We start from the raw sequence: 12,274 nt of genomic DNA on the forward strand, positions 1-12,274 counted from the left end.
CATCCTCTCTTCCATTTCTCTGCAGCTGGCAGGGCTTCAACTTATGATCATCATAGTGATCCACTTTATTTTGTGGTTTTGTGAGAGGTACATTGATGAAGGTCAATGTTTGACCGAAACGTCACTCTGTATGTACTTTTCTCATTAAAATCTTTTTCACTGCATCCCACTGAGTGTGTGCCAAGCTTATCCTTCAGGAAGAACATCAGAGGCTCAGTAAGACAGAAAGACACGGAGCTGCGCCTGCAACCCATGCGGCAGCATCCTAAGAAAGGACACAAAGAGAATTGTGTTGAAGAGAGTGAGCCACGAAGTAACAGCAAAAGGAGAACAAAAACCAGAAGGAGTCCTGTTCTAAGAGAGGCTGCCTCCTTCTGGAGCGCGGGCCGGTGGCCGGAACACTGAGGGAGTAATAGACTCTACGCTTTACTTCAGAGACCGGCAGGGCAGTCAATTCCAAGTTGGCTGTCCGACCTAAACACCTAAGCAGACACGGTGGCAATTGCAGAGGAGGGGCGTCTCTAGGGTCCCTATAAAATAGCCTCAGGCCACCACCGTCATATGGGTTTGTCCTATCCATCTGGGGGACAGAGAGAGAAAGACGTAACATCCACAAAAGTTGTGAGGACCTTACCGAGTTGCTCAGCAGGGGGGTACTACAACGCACGAGTGCTAGTAGGAAGGCTACTGATTTCCACCTGGATAAGGGGACTCTGGAATTGCCATCAGACCGGCCGGACCCTGCCTACCCTGTCATCCGGCACTCTGGACTGTGGATGCTGAAGCCTTCAGTAAAGGTAAAGAGACTGCACCCATTGTGTCCTCGTTATTCACCGCGCCTTGCACCATCCACCATCATCATCTACACTTCTAGGAAGCCCTGGGGATACACTTCAGCTGTGGGAAGGTACGCCATCTAGCTGCCATTACATCACCCTCAGCGGACCCCTAAGCAGCGTCGGTCACTCTGACCGAATACCACAGGTGGCGTCATAAACACTACCGTTATCTACGAACTCTGCCTTTTATTGGGCGCCCCTCATAGGGCAACGGTCCGGGTCGGTTCACCGTGACATCCTCGCTGAGGGAACTGAAGGACCCGGTACCGAGTACCCCATTGCCCTTACGTGGGGGCGATCCACATTCATTTCATATTGTTGTATTTAAAAGTGTTGAAAGGTCTAACTGAATGCAGTGTGAGTGTTAGTCTAGGGTCACATCAGTGTATTTAATCTCATCCGTGAGGATCGGGCAGATTATGCACTCTGATCAGAATGTGAGCACAGTGTTATCCGATTTTCTCTAATGTAAAGAAGATGGAAAAAAAGTCTCCATCTTCTCCATTCGGTCAGTCTGTGAAAATCGGACTACACTCAGATGTCATCCGAGCGCAGACTGATTTTTTTTAACAGACTCATTAATTTACATGTCCAAGTGTGATCCGAATATTGGATGCAAATCGGCCATTATGTGCAGTTTTCCTTGGATAGAGTAGAAAAAATTGTACATGTGCACCACCCCAAATAATAACATTGGTCAGAGTCCGATCCAAATGTGGTGTCAAATCACAGTTGGATCCAGACTATGGTCATCGGCACTAGCCCTTATTGTATGATAACACATTAAAAAGTACAAAGTGTGTTGGGGCTGGTGAACCCTTTTTATAGCACCTTTATTGGCACATTTTGCATAGTAGTAGAACAAATATAACATGACCTGTCCTGTAGCATAAAACGATATATAAGAGGATCACCATTGAAGTTGTGTACCAGATTGTGAGATGCGAATTCAAGAATAACAACCATTATGGCTGATATTCCTGTATGTGTCAAATAAAAACTATTAAGACATTTTATTATCATTCTACCTTGCACTCAAACGTGTATCTTATAACAACCTTTAGCTTTATCATTATCATCCATTGTATGGAATGAATATACACACACGTATATGTGTGCAAGATCAGTGACAACCACGGCTGGACATTAATACGGCTTGCACAGAAGTTGTCACCAAGCCTTTCCAGATTGCCGTTATTAGCAACTATCGTACGTTGGTATAATTCCAAATATTAAGATGAGGGTTGCTGGATCTGACATAAAAATGCTCCTCAAAAATTTTAACATGCGAAAATCTGTGATTGTATATAAACAATCCTGTAAATGTCTCCTGGCTTTTTGTATGTAAAGTAGAGTTGGTGTCTATCAATTTGTACGTCCCAGTCCATCGACTACGAAAGTGGTCATTGGATGGGAACAGGAGAACCGTCTCTTACCTGGCAGCCTCCATATCTATCCTTCTGATTAGCCAGTTTGTTGCGACATCATCAATGCGGAGTGACGTGTCTGATGGACTGGGATGTGTGAATTGGTTTGCACCAACTCTAATGTACTGTGTTTATCTGACTGCTTTATTGCAGATAAGCCATTGTGTATGGAGACTTTGTAATTTAAGGATAAAAACCATGGCAAGAAATAGAAAGAACATTTTCATTTTTTTTTGCCTGTGACATTTGATCTTTTCATTAACGTCTGATTAATATTAATGTCTTAATATATTTCATAGTGGTCAGAGTTCTGCATCTCTAATACTAAGCTCCATATTCTACAGTCGTAGATTTCAGTAAAGAAAGATCAGGCGGCTTGAAGACCCCCATCAGGGAGAGCAATCAGTTTTTACATAGAACTCCATAATGAATCAGTATGTACCGGTAGTTCGCTCCTGGACTTCTTCTAATGGCAGCTGTGGCCAGCCAGAATATTAGTCTTTCAAAGGGAGTTTCTCCAATTGCACTCTGACAACTCATGTTTCAATTGCAGCCATCCCTCATAATCTGTGGATCTCTACAGGTCCAGATTTAAAAAAACCTCAACAATCTGCTAGTAATGCCCATGCATGTCCACTTTAGCAACTAATGCAGGGAAAATGAAGAATTATATGCAAGTCAGTAAAATGAATGGTTGACACTGTGATACTTAAAGGGGTTGTCCAGGACTACTTTTTTCTCATTGGATTAAGAGCTGACAGACAGGTAGTTGCTAATTACCTGCTTATTGTGCCCAGTCTGTAAGGCTACTTTCACACTAGTGTCGGAATCTCCCCGTCGCAATGCGTCGGGCAGAGATTCCGACGCTAGTGTTTAACGCACTGCACAACGGAGGCAGCGGATGCATTTCTCCGGCGCATCCGCTGCCCCATTGTGAGGTGCGGGGAGGTGGGGGCGGAGTTCCGGCCGCGCATGCGCGGTCGGAAAAAGCGGTCCGTCAGGAGCAAAAAATGCTACATGTAGCGTTTTTTGCTCCCGACGGTCCGCCAAAGCACGACGCATCCGTCGCACGACGGATGCGACGTGTGGCAATCCGTCGCAATGCGTCGTCAATACAAGTCTATGGGGAAAAAACGCATCCTGCAAGCACTTTTGCAGGATGCGTTTTTTCTGCAAAACGACGCATTGTGACGGATTGCAGTTAACGCTAGTGTGAAAGTAGCCTAACTGCTCTGAGCTGACTATTCTGCTGCTTCACATCAACAAAGCCGCTCTTCCACTTCTGGGCTGCTCTGTCAATGGGGCGTGACTGCCAATGTAATGCTGATTGAGATCCGGCTCCCCGCAGGAAGCCAGCTGTAAATCAGCATGACCTTGACAATCATGCTTTGTCAACAGAACAGAGTGCAAGAGAAACAGCTGCTCTGTTGGCTTGACATCACCAGAAGCCACAGAAGGTCTGTAACTGCTCTGAGCTGGTAGATATCGGTGCCGGGCATAACAAGGCAGGTACAACCTGCCTGTATATTTTAGGCCCGTAAGAAAAAGAGAAAATAGTCCCAGATAACCCCATTAAATAGGAAAGGTTGTTCAAAGCAAGAGGTGCTCTTTGTTAGTGTTTTCCACTATGACTCATAAAGGGGGATCCTGAGTGGAAAACCACCCTCTATGATGTTCACATCCCCTATTAGGAAACAGAAATGAAATAAACCCTTAAAAGTTTGTAACAAGTTTGTAGGTTATCGCCCGTCACACAGGATAGGTTCTTAACTCACTGGAGGTACCATCCATAGGACCACTACTAATCCTGAGAGAGGGGCTCTGCAGTTCCCCGTTTGAACAGAGTGACAGCTGGGCATGTCCAGCACCACACTGTTTATTGCCTGTGGGAAGGACTGAAATTGCCAAGCTGTGCTGCACTGTAAGTTACCTCCAGCAGTGCCATGGCCAATGAATGGAGAATTGATTCACATACTCGAAAGTTGCTCCAGTAAAATAGGGGACTTCACAGTCATAGTCATAGAACTTCACAGTCCCCTTCTTAGGATCAGTGGGGATCCTAGCGGTTGAACTCTCAACGATCTGTACATTACCATCTATCCTGTACATCCATGGTACAACCCCTTGCAATGCAATGGCATTCAAAAAGGGAGCTCTATCTCCAGTTATATATGAATAAATCCGTAAGGCAGATAGAATCTAAAATGACTTTGTATTAAAACTTGGAGAGTCACAATAACCTTAGTCTGCGAGATTACTGTTGTGCTTTAATTATTAGTAGTGACACTAGAGTAATAAGCAAACGGTATGTGAAACCCTGTAGAACACTTTTTGCGCAATGTGTAATTCTTCACAAGGGCATATAGACATTTCTGTCATTGTACTCAATGAGGTCTGTAGTAAGAAATGAGAATATGATCACCGGCATTATAAGAGTAAAGAATCCTCTTGTGCGTCTATTGTTAGAGCAGAAATAGTGTTGTCAAGAATGGTACGCCCATCTATTGTACCCAGGTATGCCAGCACATATTATTGGGAAATAGAGTAAAAAAAAAGCCCAATGCAACCATCGTAAAGCCAGCGAGCTTGACAAAATACATTTTAAAGAGCCATTATTCTTCATGAAATCACTTAAATGTTCCAATGGGCTATGTCTGAGGTTTAAAGGTGAATATAAAAGTATAGATAAAATTGTGATGACTGGACATAGGGGGTATCGGAGCACGATATAATGACCTTTACTGCTTCTATTTGACATTCTTTTAACCTTAATTTTGGGTAAAATAACATGGCACATGTGAGTTATTATTTCTATATACCAGGTAGTCCAAGAACAGTAAAAACAATAATATTGATAAGGTTTGTTCATGTAAAGGCAGAATATAAGCAATTAAGTCGCAAAAATGCAAGTCTAGATTAACAATTAGCTGTGATCAGCTACGCCAACCCCCACCATCAGCTGTTCATAAGGGATTTTTCTTTAACTTGACAACCTGGTAACACATGTTCACTAATTAAACTGCATTATAAAATGTGAGAAAATGAATTATAAATAGTGATGTGCAAATGTACTCGTTACTCGAGATTTCTCAAGCATGCTCGGGGGTCCTGTGAGTATTTTTTAGTGCTCGGAGATTTAGTTTTTCTTGCCGCAACTGAATGATTTACATCTGTTAGCCAGCATAAGTACATGTGGGGGTTGCCTGATTGCTAGGGAATCCCCACATGTACTTATGCTGGCTAACAGCTGTAGATCATTCAGCTGCGGCAAGAAAAACAAAATCTCCGAGTGCTAAAATATACTCGGAGGACCCCCGAGCATGCTCGAGAAATCTCAAGTAACGAATATATTCCCTCATCACTACTCATCACTAATTATAAAATCTAAATAACACATAAAAATATACCACTGTGGGTTTACAAAGATTCATTTCCAAGATGGATACTGTGATAAGGTGTGATCCTATAGAAATTTCTGTTCAGTAGGCAACTAGTAAGTAGATCTTGCTATAATGAGACATCTTAGTTTGATATAGTGTCTACCTATCTTCAAGGGGGTTGTCCACATTGGACGATAAGGGCTCAGTGGGCTTATAATGATCTGTTTGGGCAGGCTGACTGCATTAGAATGATCTTTCATGCAATCATTCTGTGCACATAGAACGTCATGTTGTCGGCAGCACATCTCGTGTTTACACTGGATGATGTGCTGCTTAAAATAATGATTTTAAAGCCTGCTTAAAAAAAATAATCTCACTACCACAAATTAGTGTTTTGCATGTTTGTCGTTTGATTGCTGGCCTATACAGACAGGCCAATAATTGGGGGATGAGCGTTCCAAGAAATTGGCTTCTCTAAATGGGCAGTGATCACTATTTGCTAATAGGATCTCTTGACAATTAGCTGATCATGAAGTGTTACCCTACTGCGACCTCAGCCAATCTGCTACAATCTGTGGGAAACATTAGCAGTACGTATCTAGTTTTCTTGCAGCGCCACCACAAGGGAAATTAAGCAATACCCACTGCAGATTCAAGTCAACTGGTTGTCTGCTTAATGCAGGACAGGACAGGTCCTCCAGAGCGGAAACACTCTTTGTGACCCTGTTCCTCTGGATAAGAGATGAGAATGTGCTAAGGTTTTTGTAGATACTTTTTCCATGAGTGGTGCAGTTTCCTTCTTCATCAGTTAATGGTATGTGAGAATGTATGCTTTACAGCGCTTGACGTAGAGCAATATTACCGAAATATTACAGACTGTTTATGTGTTTTCAACAAAACACAATGGGTCTGCTGCAAGCTTCATTAAAGGGACAGGAGAAAAAATAGTGGGCCTCATGAGGGCAGCATGACTATTGCATGAAATAGGTTTTCCTAAAATCAGATAAGGAGTGACAGTAAATAATTCCGTCAGTGCCACTAAACGCTAAAGACAGCAGTGAGACTGAAAAAGCACAACATAACTCATAGTATAAAAATTACATCTTTTATTGAACCCAAAATTAAAAACACATACCAATAACAAAAACCAAAAATATCTCAGTAAAGAGGGACCATAGGGGTTACTATCCACATTAAGCGTATAGTTATAGCATAATAACCAAAGGACGGGCTAAATCAATAACTTAGATTCCAATGCCTCAATACTGCTAAACAATCATAAGGAGAGAGTAGGAATCAAAAGCCCACTACCTAACCGGCTCTATGGCAGCCCCAATTCCCCTTTGCCATTCATCTAAAATAGATAAGCAAGAGGCTTTTTAAGAGCCATAGCCAGAATGAAGCCGGACATACAAAATAAACATAGCTACGCCCCCTGATGAAGTGAGGACGAAACGCGCGTCGGGGACGAGGGACCGGGACTCTCCACTTAGCGATGTAAGCATAGCTATGTTTATTTTGTATGTCCGGCTTCATTCTGGCTATGGCTCTTAAAAAGCCTCTTGCTTATCTATTTTAGATGAATGGCAAAGGGGAATTGGGGCTGCCATAGAGCCGGTTAGGTAGTGGGCTTTTGATTCCTACTCTCTCCTTATGATTGTTTAGCAGTATTGAGGCATTGGAATCTAAGTTATTGATTTAGCCTGTCCTTTGGTTATTATGCTATAACTATACGCTTAATGTGGATAGTAACCCCTATGGTCCCTCTTTACTGAGATATTTTTGGTTTTTGTTATTGGTATGTGTTTTTAATTTTGGGTTCAATAAAAGATGTAATTTTTATACTATGAGTTATGTTGTGCTTTTTCAGTCTCACTGCTGTCTTTAGCGCTTAGTGGCACTGACGGAATTGTTTAGTATGGTTAGCACATATTGATTATGGATCATTGATTTGATTACATAAGGAGTGACAGTAGCATGGTTTTTCAGCACCTGGGACAAGGCAAGTATTTTCTGACCAGTATTTGAACAGCTAACTTCTTTCACACTTCAGTTGTTTGGCGTCAGTCACTTCCGACATAGTGACGGATCGACGGATCCGTCACAATTGTTGAGAAAACGGTTCTCACGGATCCGTTTTTTTGACGGATCCGTTACTTGGGGGTTGTCTGGGAAAAGTATACTTTTTGGAGCATGCGCAATTAAAAAAGCGGATTGGGGCGACGGATCCGCCGAAATGGCGGTCGCGACGGATCCGTCGCCCATAGGCGGCCATTCTATGGAATGGCGGACGCGACGTATCCGTCGCGATCCGCCATTTCAGCGTTGACAAAAAACGTTTCAATGTCCGTCTATGGCCTCTTTCACACTTCAGTTGTTTGGCGTCAGTCTAAAACCGCCATTTTCCTCAAATAACGGATCCGTCATTTTTTTTTTGACGGATCCGCGATTTTCCCATAGACTTGCATTAGCGACGGATTGTGACGGATGGTCGTCCGTTCCATCCGCCATGCGACGGATCCGTTGAAATTTGGCGGACGTTGTCTGGACATAGGCCTCTTTCACAATTCAGTTGTTTGACGTCAGTCTAAAACCGCCATTTTCCTCAAATAACGGATCCGTCATTTTTTTTTTTACGGATCCGCTATTTTCCCATAGACTTGCATTAGCGACGGATTGTGACGGATGGTTGTCTGTTCCATCCGCCATGCGACGGATCCGTCGAAATTTGGCGGACGTCATCTAGACATAGACGGACATTATAACGTTTTTTGTCAACGCCGAAATGGCGGATCGCGACGGATCCGTCGCGACCGCCATTTCGGTGGATCCGTCGCCCCAATCCGCTTTTTCAATTGCGCATGCTCCAAGTATCCAAGTAGATACTTTTCCCAGACAACCCCCAAGTAACGGATCCGTCAAAAAAACGGATCCGTTAGAACCGTTTTCTCAACAATTGTGACGGATCCGTCGATCCGTCACTATGTCGGAAGTGACTGACGCCAAACAACTGAAGTGTGAAAGAAGCCTATGTCCAGACAACTTCCGCCAAATTTCAACGGATCCGTCGCATGGCGGATGGAACAGACGACCATCCGTCACAATCCGTCGCTAATGCAAGTCTATGGGAAAATAGCGGATCCGTAAAAAAAAAAATTATGGATCCGTTATTTGAGGAAAATGGCGGTTTTAGACAGACGCCAAACAACTGAAGTGTGAAAGAGGCCTAAGTCCCTAATCACATGTGCCGTATGTTAAGAAAATACCCATGTATAGTAAGGATAAGTTCACATTCACATTTAAAGGAACAAACAGAATAATCAAGCAAAAGTATTCATTTGAATCAGTTATGTGAACAGAAGTAAAGGCGTCATTAATGATTACTATGGGGTCCATCGTTGTTCTGTTTTGTACCAGTTTTTACAACGGAAGAAAAAGTTTTCCTTGCAGGACTTTTTTTTCCCCCTTTGTAAACACTAATGCAAATCACAACTCAGACGAACCCCTTAATAGTCAGTGGGGCCCCTTTGCTTTAGCTTGCATCATTAATGCAACAAATCCTTTCTGTACATGAAGTCAATATCTCTGTTCCTCTAAATGGAAAAGACAAATGGGCTGTTGGCCCGCTTCTGGCCAAACACCTTCCTACCCAAATTTCTGCCCTGCAGCCTGCATGCATAGATTGATCTGCAGAACGAGGCATGTCACATGAATACTCAGTGTGCCCTTGGTTTATTTCCCTATTGAGTATAGTGTGACTGCCTACCCCAGTGCGCTCAGATAATGATGCCCACTGCCATATTCAATATTGACCACAGTCTTCAATCTTAGTCTTTATTCACTACAGACTGCCTGTCTGTCATACAGTGTATCTGTTGCCGACTATGCCCAGGGTGACTTTAACCATGCCTCACTCCCACTGGGGGTCCTAGCGGGTGGCCCCCAAGTAATCAGCAAGTTATCCCCTATCCTAATAAGTTTGGATGATGAAGCATCAAGCTTCAGCCCAGCAAAAAAGACATATCAGAATATCGACGGATATTCGACTTCTGAAGCCAACAATCTGCATCCAAAAGTTTTATGATGTGGTAATAGACAAATCCAAAAACTTGCTTTCTATCATTTCCAGTTTCGTTTTTGGAAGTATCCGTTAGTAAGTTTGGTATTATGCACTATTTACTAACCTCTACTAATGGTCTAGGCTTGCGCTCCACAGAAAACCTGAAGTGACAGAGTTCACAGTAGCTTGTGTTGGAGGATGAAAGCCAGTGCTCTAGGCAGCTGCGGTGTATTGTCCCTAGTGTTCCAGTACATTCACATGGGGAGAGAAGGTCTTCTTGGTTACTTCCTTCATGACAAATCCTGCACATAGGGCGATCATTGAAAGTGCTGTAAGAAAAACAACATACTTTTATTTTGAATCTGACATTATAGATATTTTTAATCTATGTCGTCTGTATAACAACAGATTATAACATACTTATATCCTGATTTGGATCAATTCCAGGTACAGTTGAGAATTTAGCTGCAGCGAATGTAAAACATAGAAATCACAATTCCCTACAACTATCAATTCCAGTTAATTAAGCCCTTTACTCCCAAGGGTGGTTTGCACGTTAATGACCGGGCCAATTTTTACAATTCTGACCACTGTCCCTTTATGAGGTTATAACTCTGGAAAGCTTCAACGGATCCCAGTGATTCTGACATTGTTTTCTCGTGACATATTGTACTTCATGATAGTGGTAACATTTCTTTAATATTACCTGCATTTACTTGTGAAAAAACGGAAATTTGGCGAAAATTTCGAAAATTTTGCAATTTTTTAACTTTGAATTTTTATGCAATTAAATCACAGAGATATGTCACACAAAATACTTAATAAGTAACATTTCCCACATGTCTACTTTACAACAGCACAGTTTTGGCACCCAAATTTTCTTTGTTAGGGAGTTATAAGGGTTAAAAGTTGACCAGCAATTTCTCATTTTTACAACACCATTATGTTTAGGGACCACATCACATTTGAAGTCATTGTGAGGGGTCTATATGATAGAAAATAACCAAGTGTGACACCATTCTAAAAATTGCACCCCTCAAGGTGCTCAAAACCACATTCAAGAAGTTTATTAACCCTTCAGGTGTTTCACAGGAATTTTTTGAATGTTTAACCCCTTCATGACCTTGGGATTTTTCGTTTTTCCGTGTTCGTTTTTCACTCCCCTCCTTCCCAGAGCCATAACTTTTTTATTTTTCCGTCAATTTGGCCATGTGAGGGCTTATTGTTTGCGGGACGAGTTGTACTTTTGAACGACATCATTGGTTTTAGCATGTCGTGTACTAGAAAACGGGAAAAAAATTCCAAGTGCGGTGAAATTGCAAAAAAAAGTGCAATCCCACACTTGTTTTTTGTTTGGCTTTTTTGCTAGGTTCACTAAATGCTAAAACTGACCATTATGATTCTCCAGGTCAGTACGAGTTCATAGACACCTAACATGACTAGGTTATTTTTTATCTAAGTGGTGAAAAAAAATTCCAAACTTTGCTAAAAAAAAAAAAAAAATTGCGCCATTTTCCGATACTCGTAGCGTCTCCATTTTTCGTGATCTGGGGTCGGTTGAGGGCTTATTTTTTGCGTGCCGAGCTGGCGTTTTTAATGATAGCATTTTGGTGCAGATACGTTCTTTTGATCGCCCATTATTGCATTTTAATGCAATGTCGCGGCGATCTAAAAAACGTAATTCTGGCATTTCGAATTTTTTTCTCGGTACACCGTTTAGCGATCAGGTTAATGCTTTTTTCTAATTGATAGATCGGGCGATTCTGAGCGCCGCGATACCAAATATGTGTAGATTTGATTTTTTTTTATTGATTTATTTTGATTGGGGCAAAAGGGGGGTGATTTAAACTTTTATATTTTTTTTATTTTTTTCACATTTTTTTAAACTTTTTTTTTTTACTTTTGCCATGCTTCAATAGCCTCCATGGGAGGCTAGAAGCAGGCACAGCACGATCGGCTCTGCTACATAGCAGCGATCTGCGGAAGCGGTAGTTAAATGCCGCTGTCTGCGTTTGACAGCGGCATTTAACTAGTTAATAGGTACGGGCAGATCGCGATTCTGCCCACGCCTATTACGGGCACATGTCAGCTGTTCAAAACAGCTGACATGTCCCGGCTTTGATGCGTACGCTGATACCCCATATGTGGGGGTAAACCACTGTTTGGGCGCATGGGAGAGCTCGAAAGGGAAGGAGCGCCGTTTGACTTTTCAATGCAAAATTGACAGGAATTGAGATGGGACGCCATGTTGCATTTGGAGAGCCACTGATGTGCCTAAACATTGAAACCCCTACAAGTGACACCATTTTGGAAAGTAGACCCCCTAAGGAACTCATCTAGATGTGTTGTGAGAGCTTTGAACCCCCAAGTGTTTCACTACAGTTTATAAAGCAGAGCCGTGAAAATAAAAATTCTTTTTTTTTCCACAAAAATTAATTTTTGGCCCCCAGTTTTGTATTTTCCCAAGGGTAACTGGAGAAATTGGACCCAAAAGTTATTGTCCAATTTGTCCTGAGTACGCTGATACCCCATATGTGGGGGGGGGGGGCAACCACCGTTTGGGCACAT

General features: G+C 42.3%; 1 protein-coding gene across 1 annotated transcript in view; it reads right to left on the reverse strand.

Moving 5' to 3' along the window:
- MARCHF3 (membrane associated ring-CH-type finger 3) overlaps window positions 1-12,274 on the reverse strand; it is a 278,549-nt gene that overhangs the window by 91,192 nt on the left and 175,083 nt on the right. Inside the window, exon 3 of the mRNA XM_069753900.1 lies at window positions 9,831-10,035. Within this exon, the coding sequence (XP_069610001.1) occupies window positions 9,831-10,035 (205 nt within the window). The remainder of the gene's footprint in view (window positions 1-9,830; window positions 10,036-12,274) is intronic.

Source organism: Ranitomeya imitator, chromosome 1 (genome assembly GCF_032444005.1).
Source record: "Ranitomeya imitator isolate aRanImi1 chromosome 1, aRanImi1.pri, whole genome shotgun sequence".
In the NCBI taxonomy this organism is placed as follows: domain Eukaryota; kingdom Metazoa; phylum Chordata; class Amphibia; order Anura; family Dendrobatidae; genus Ranitomeya; species Ranitomeya imitator.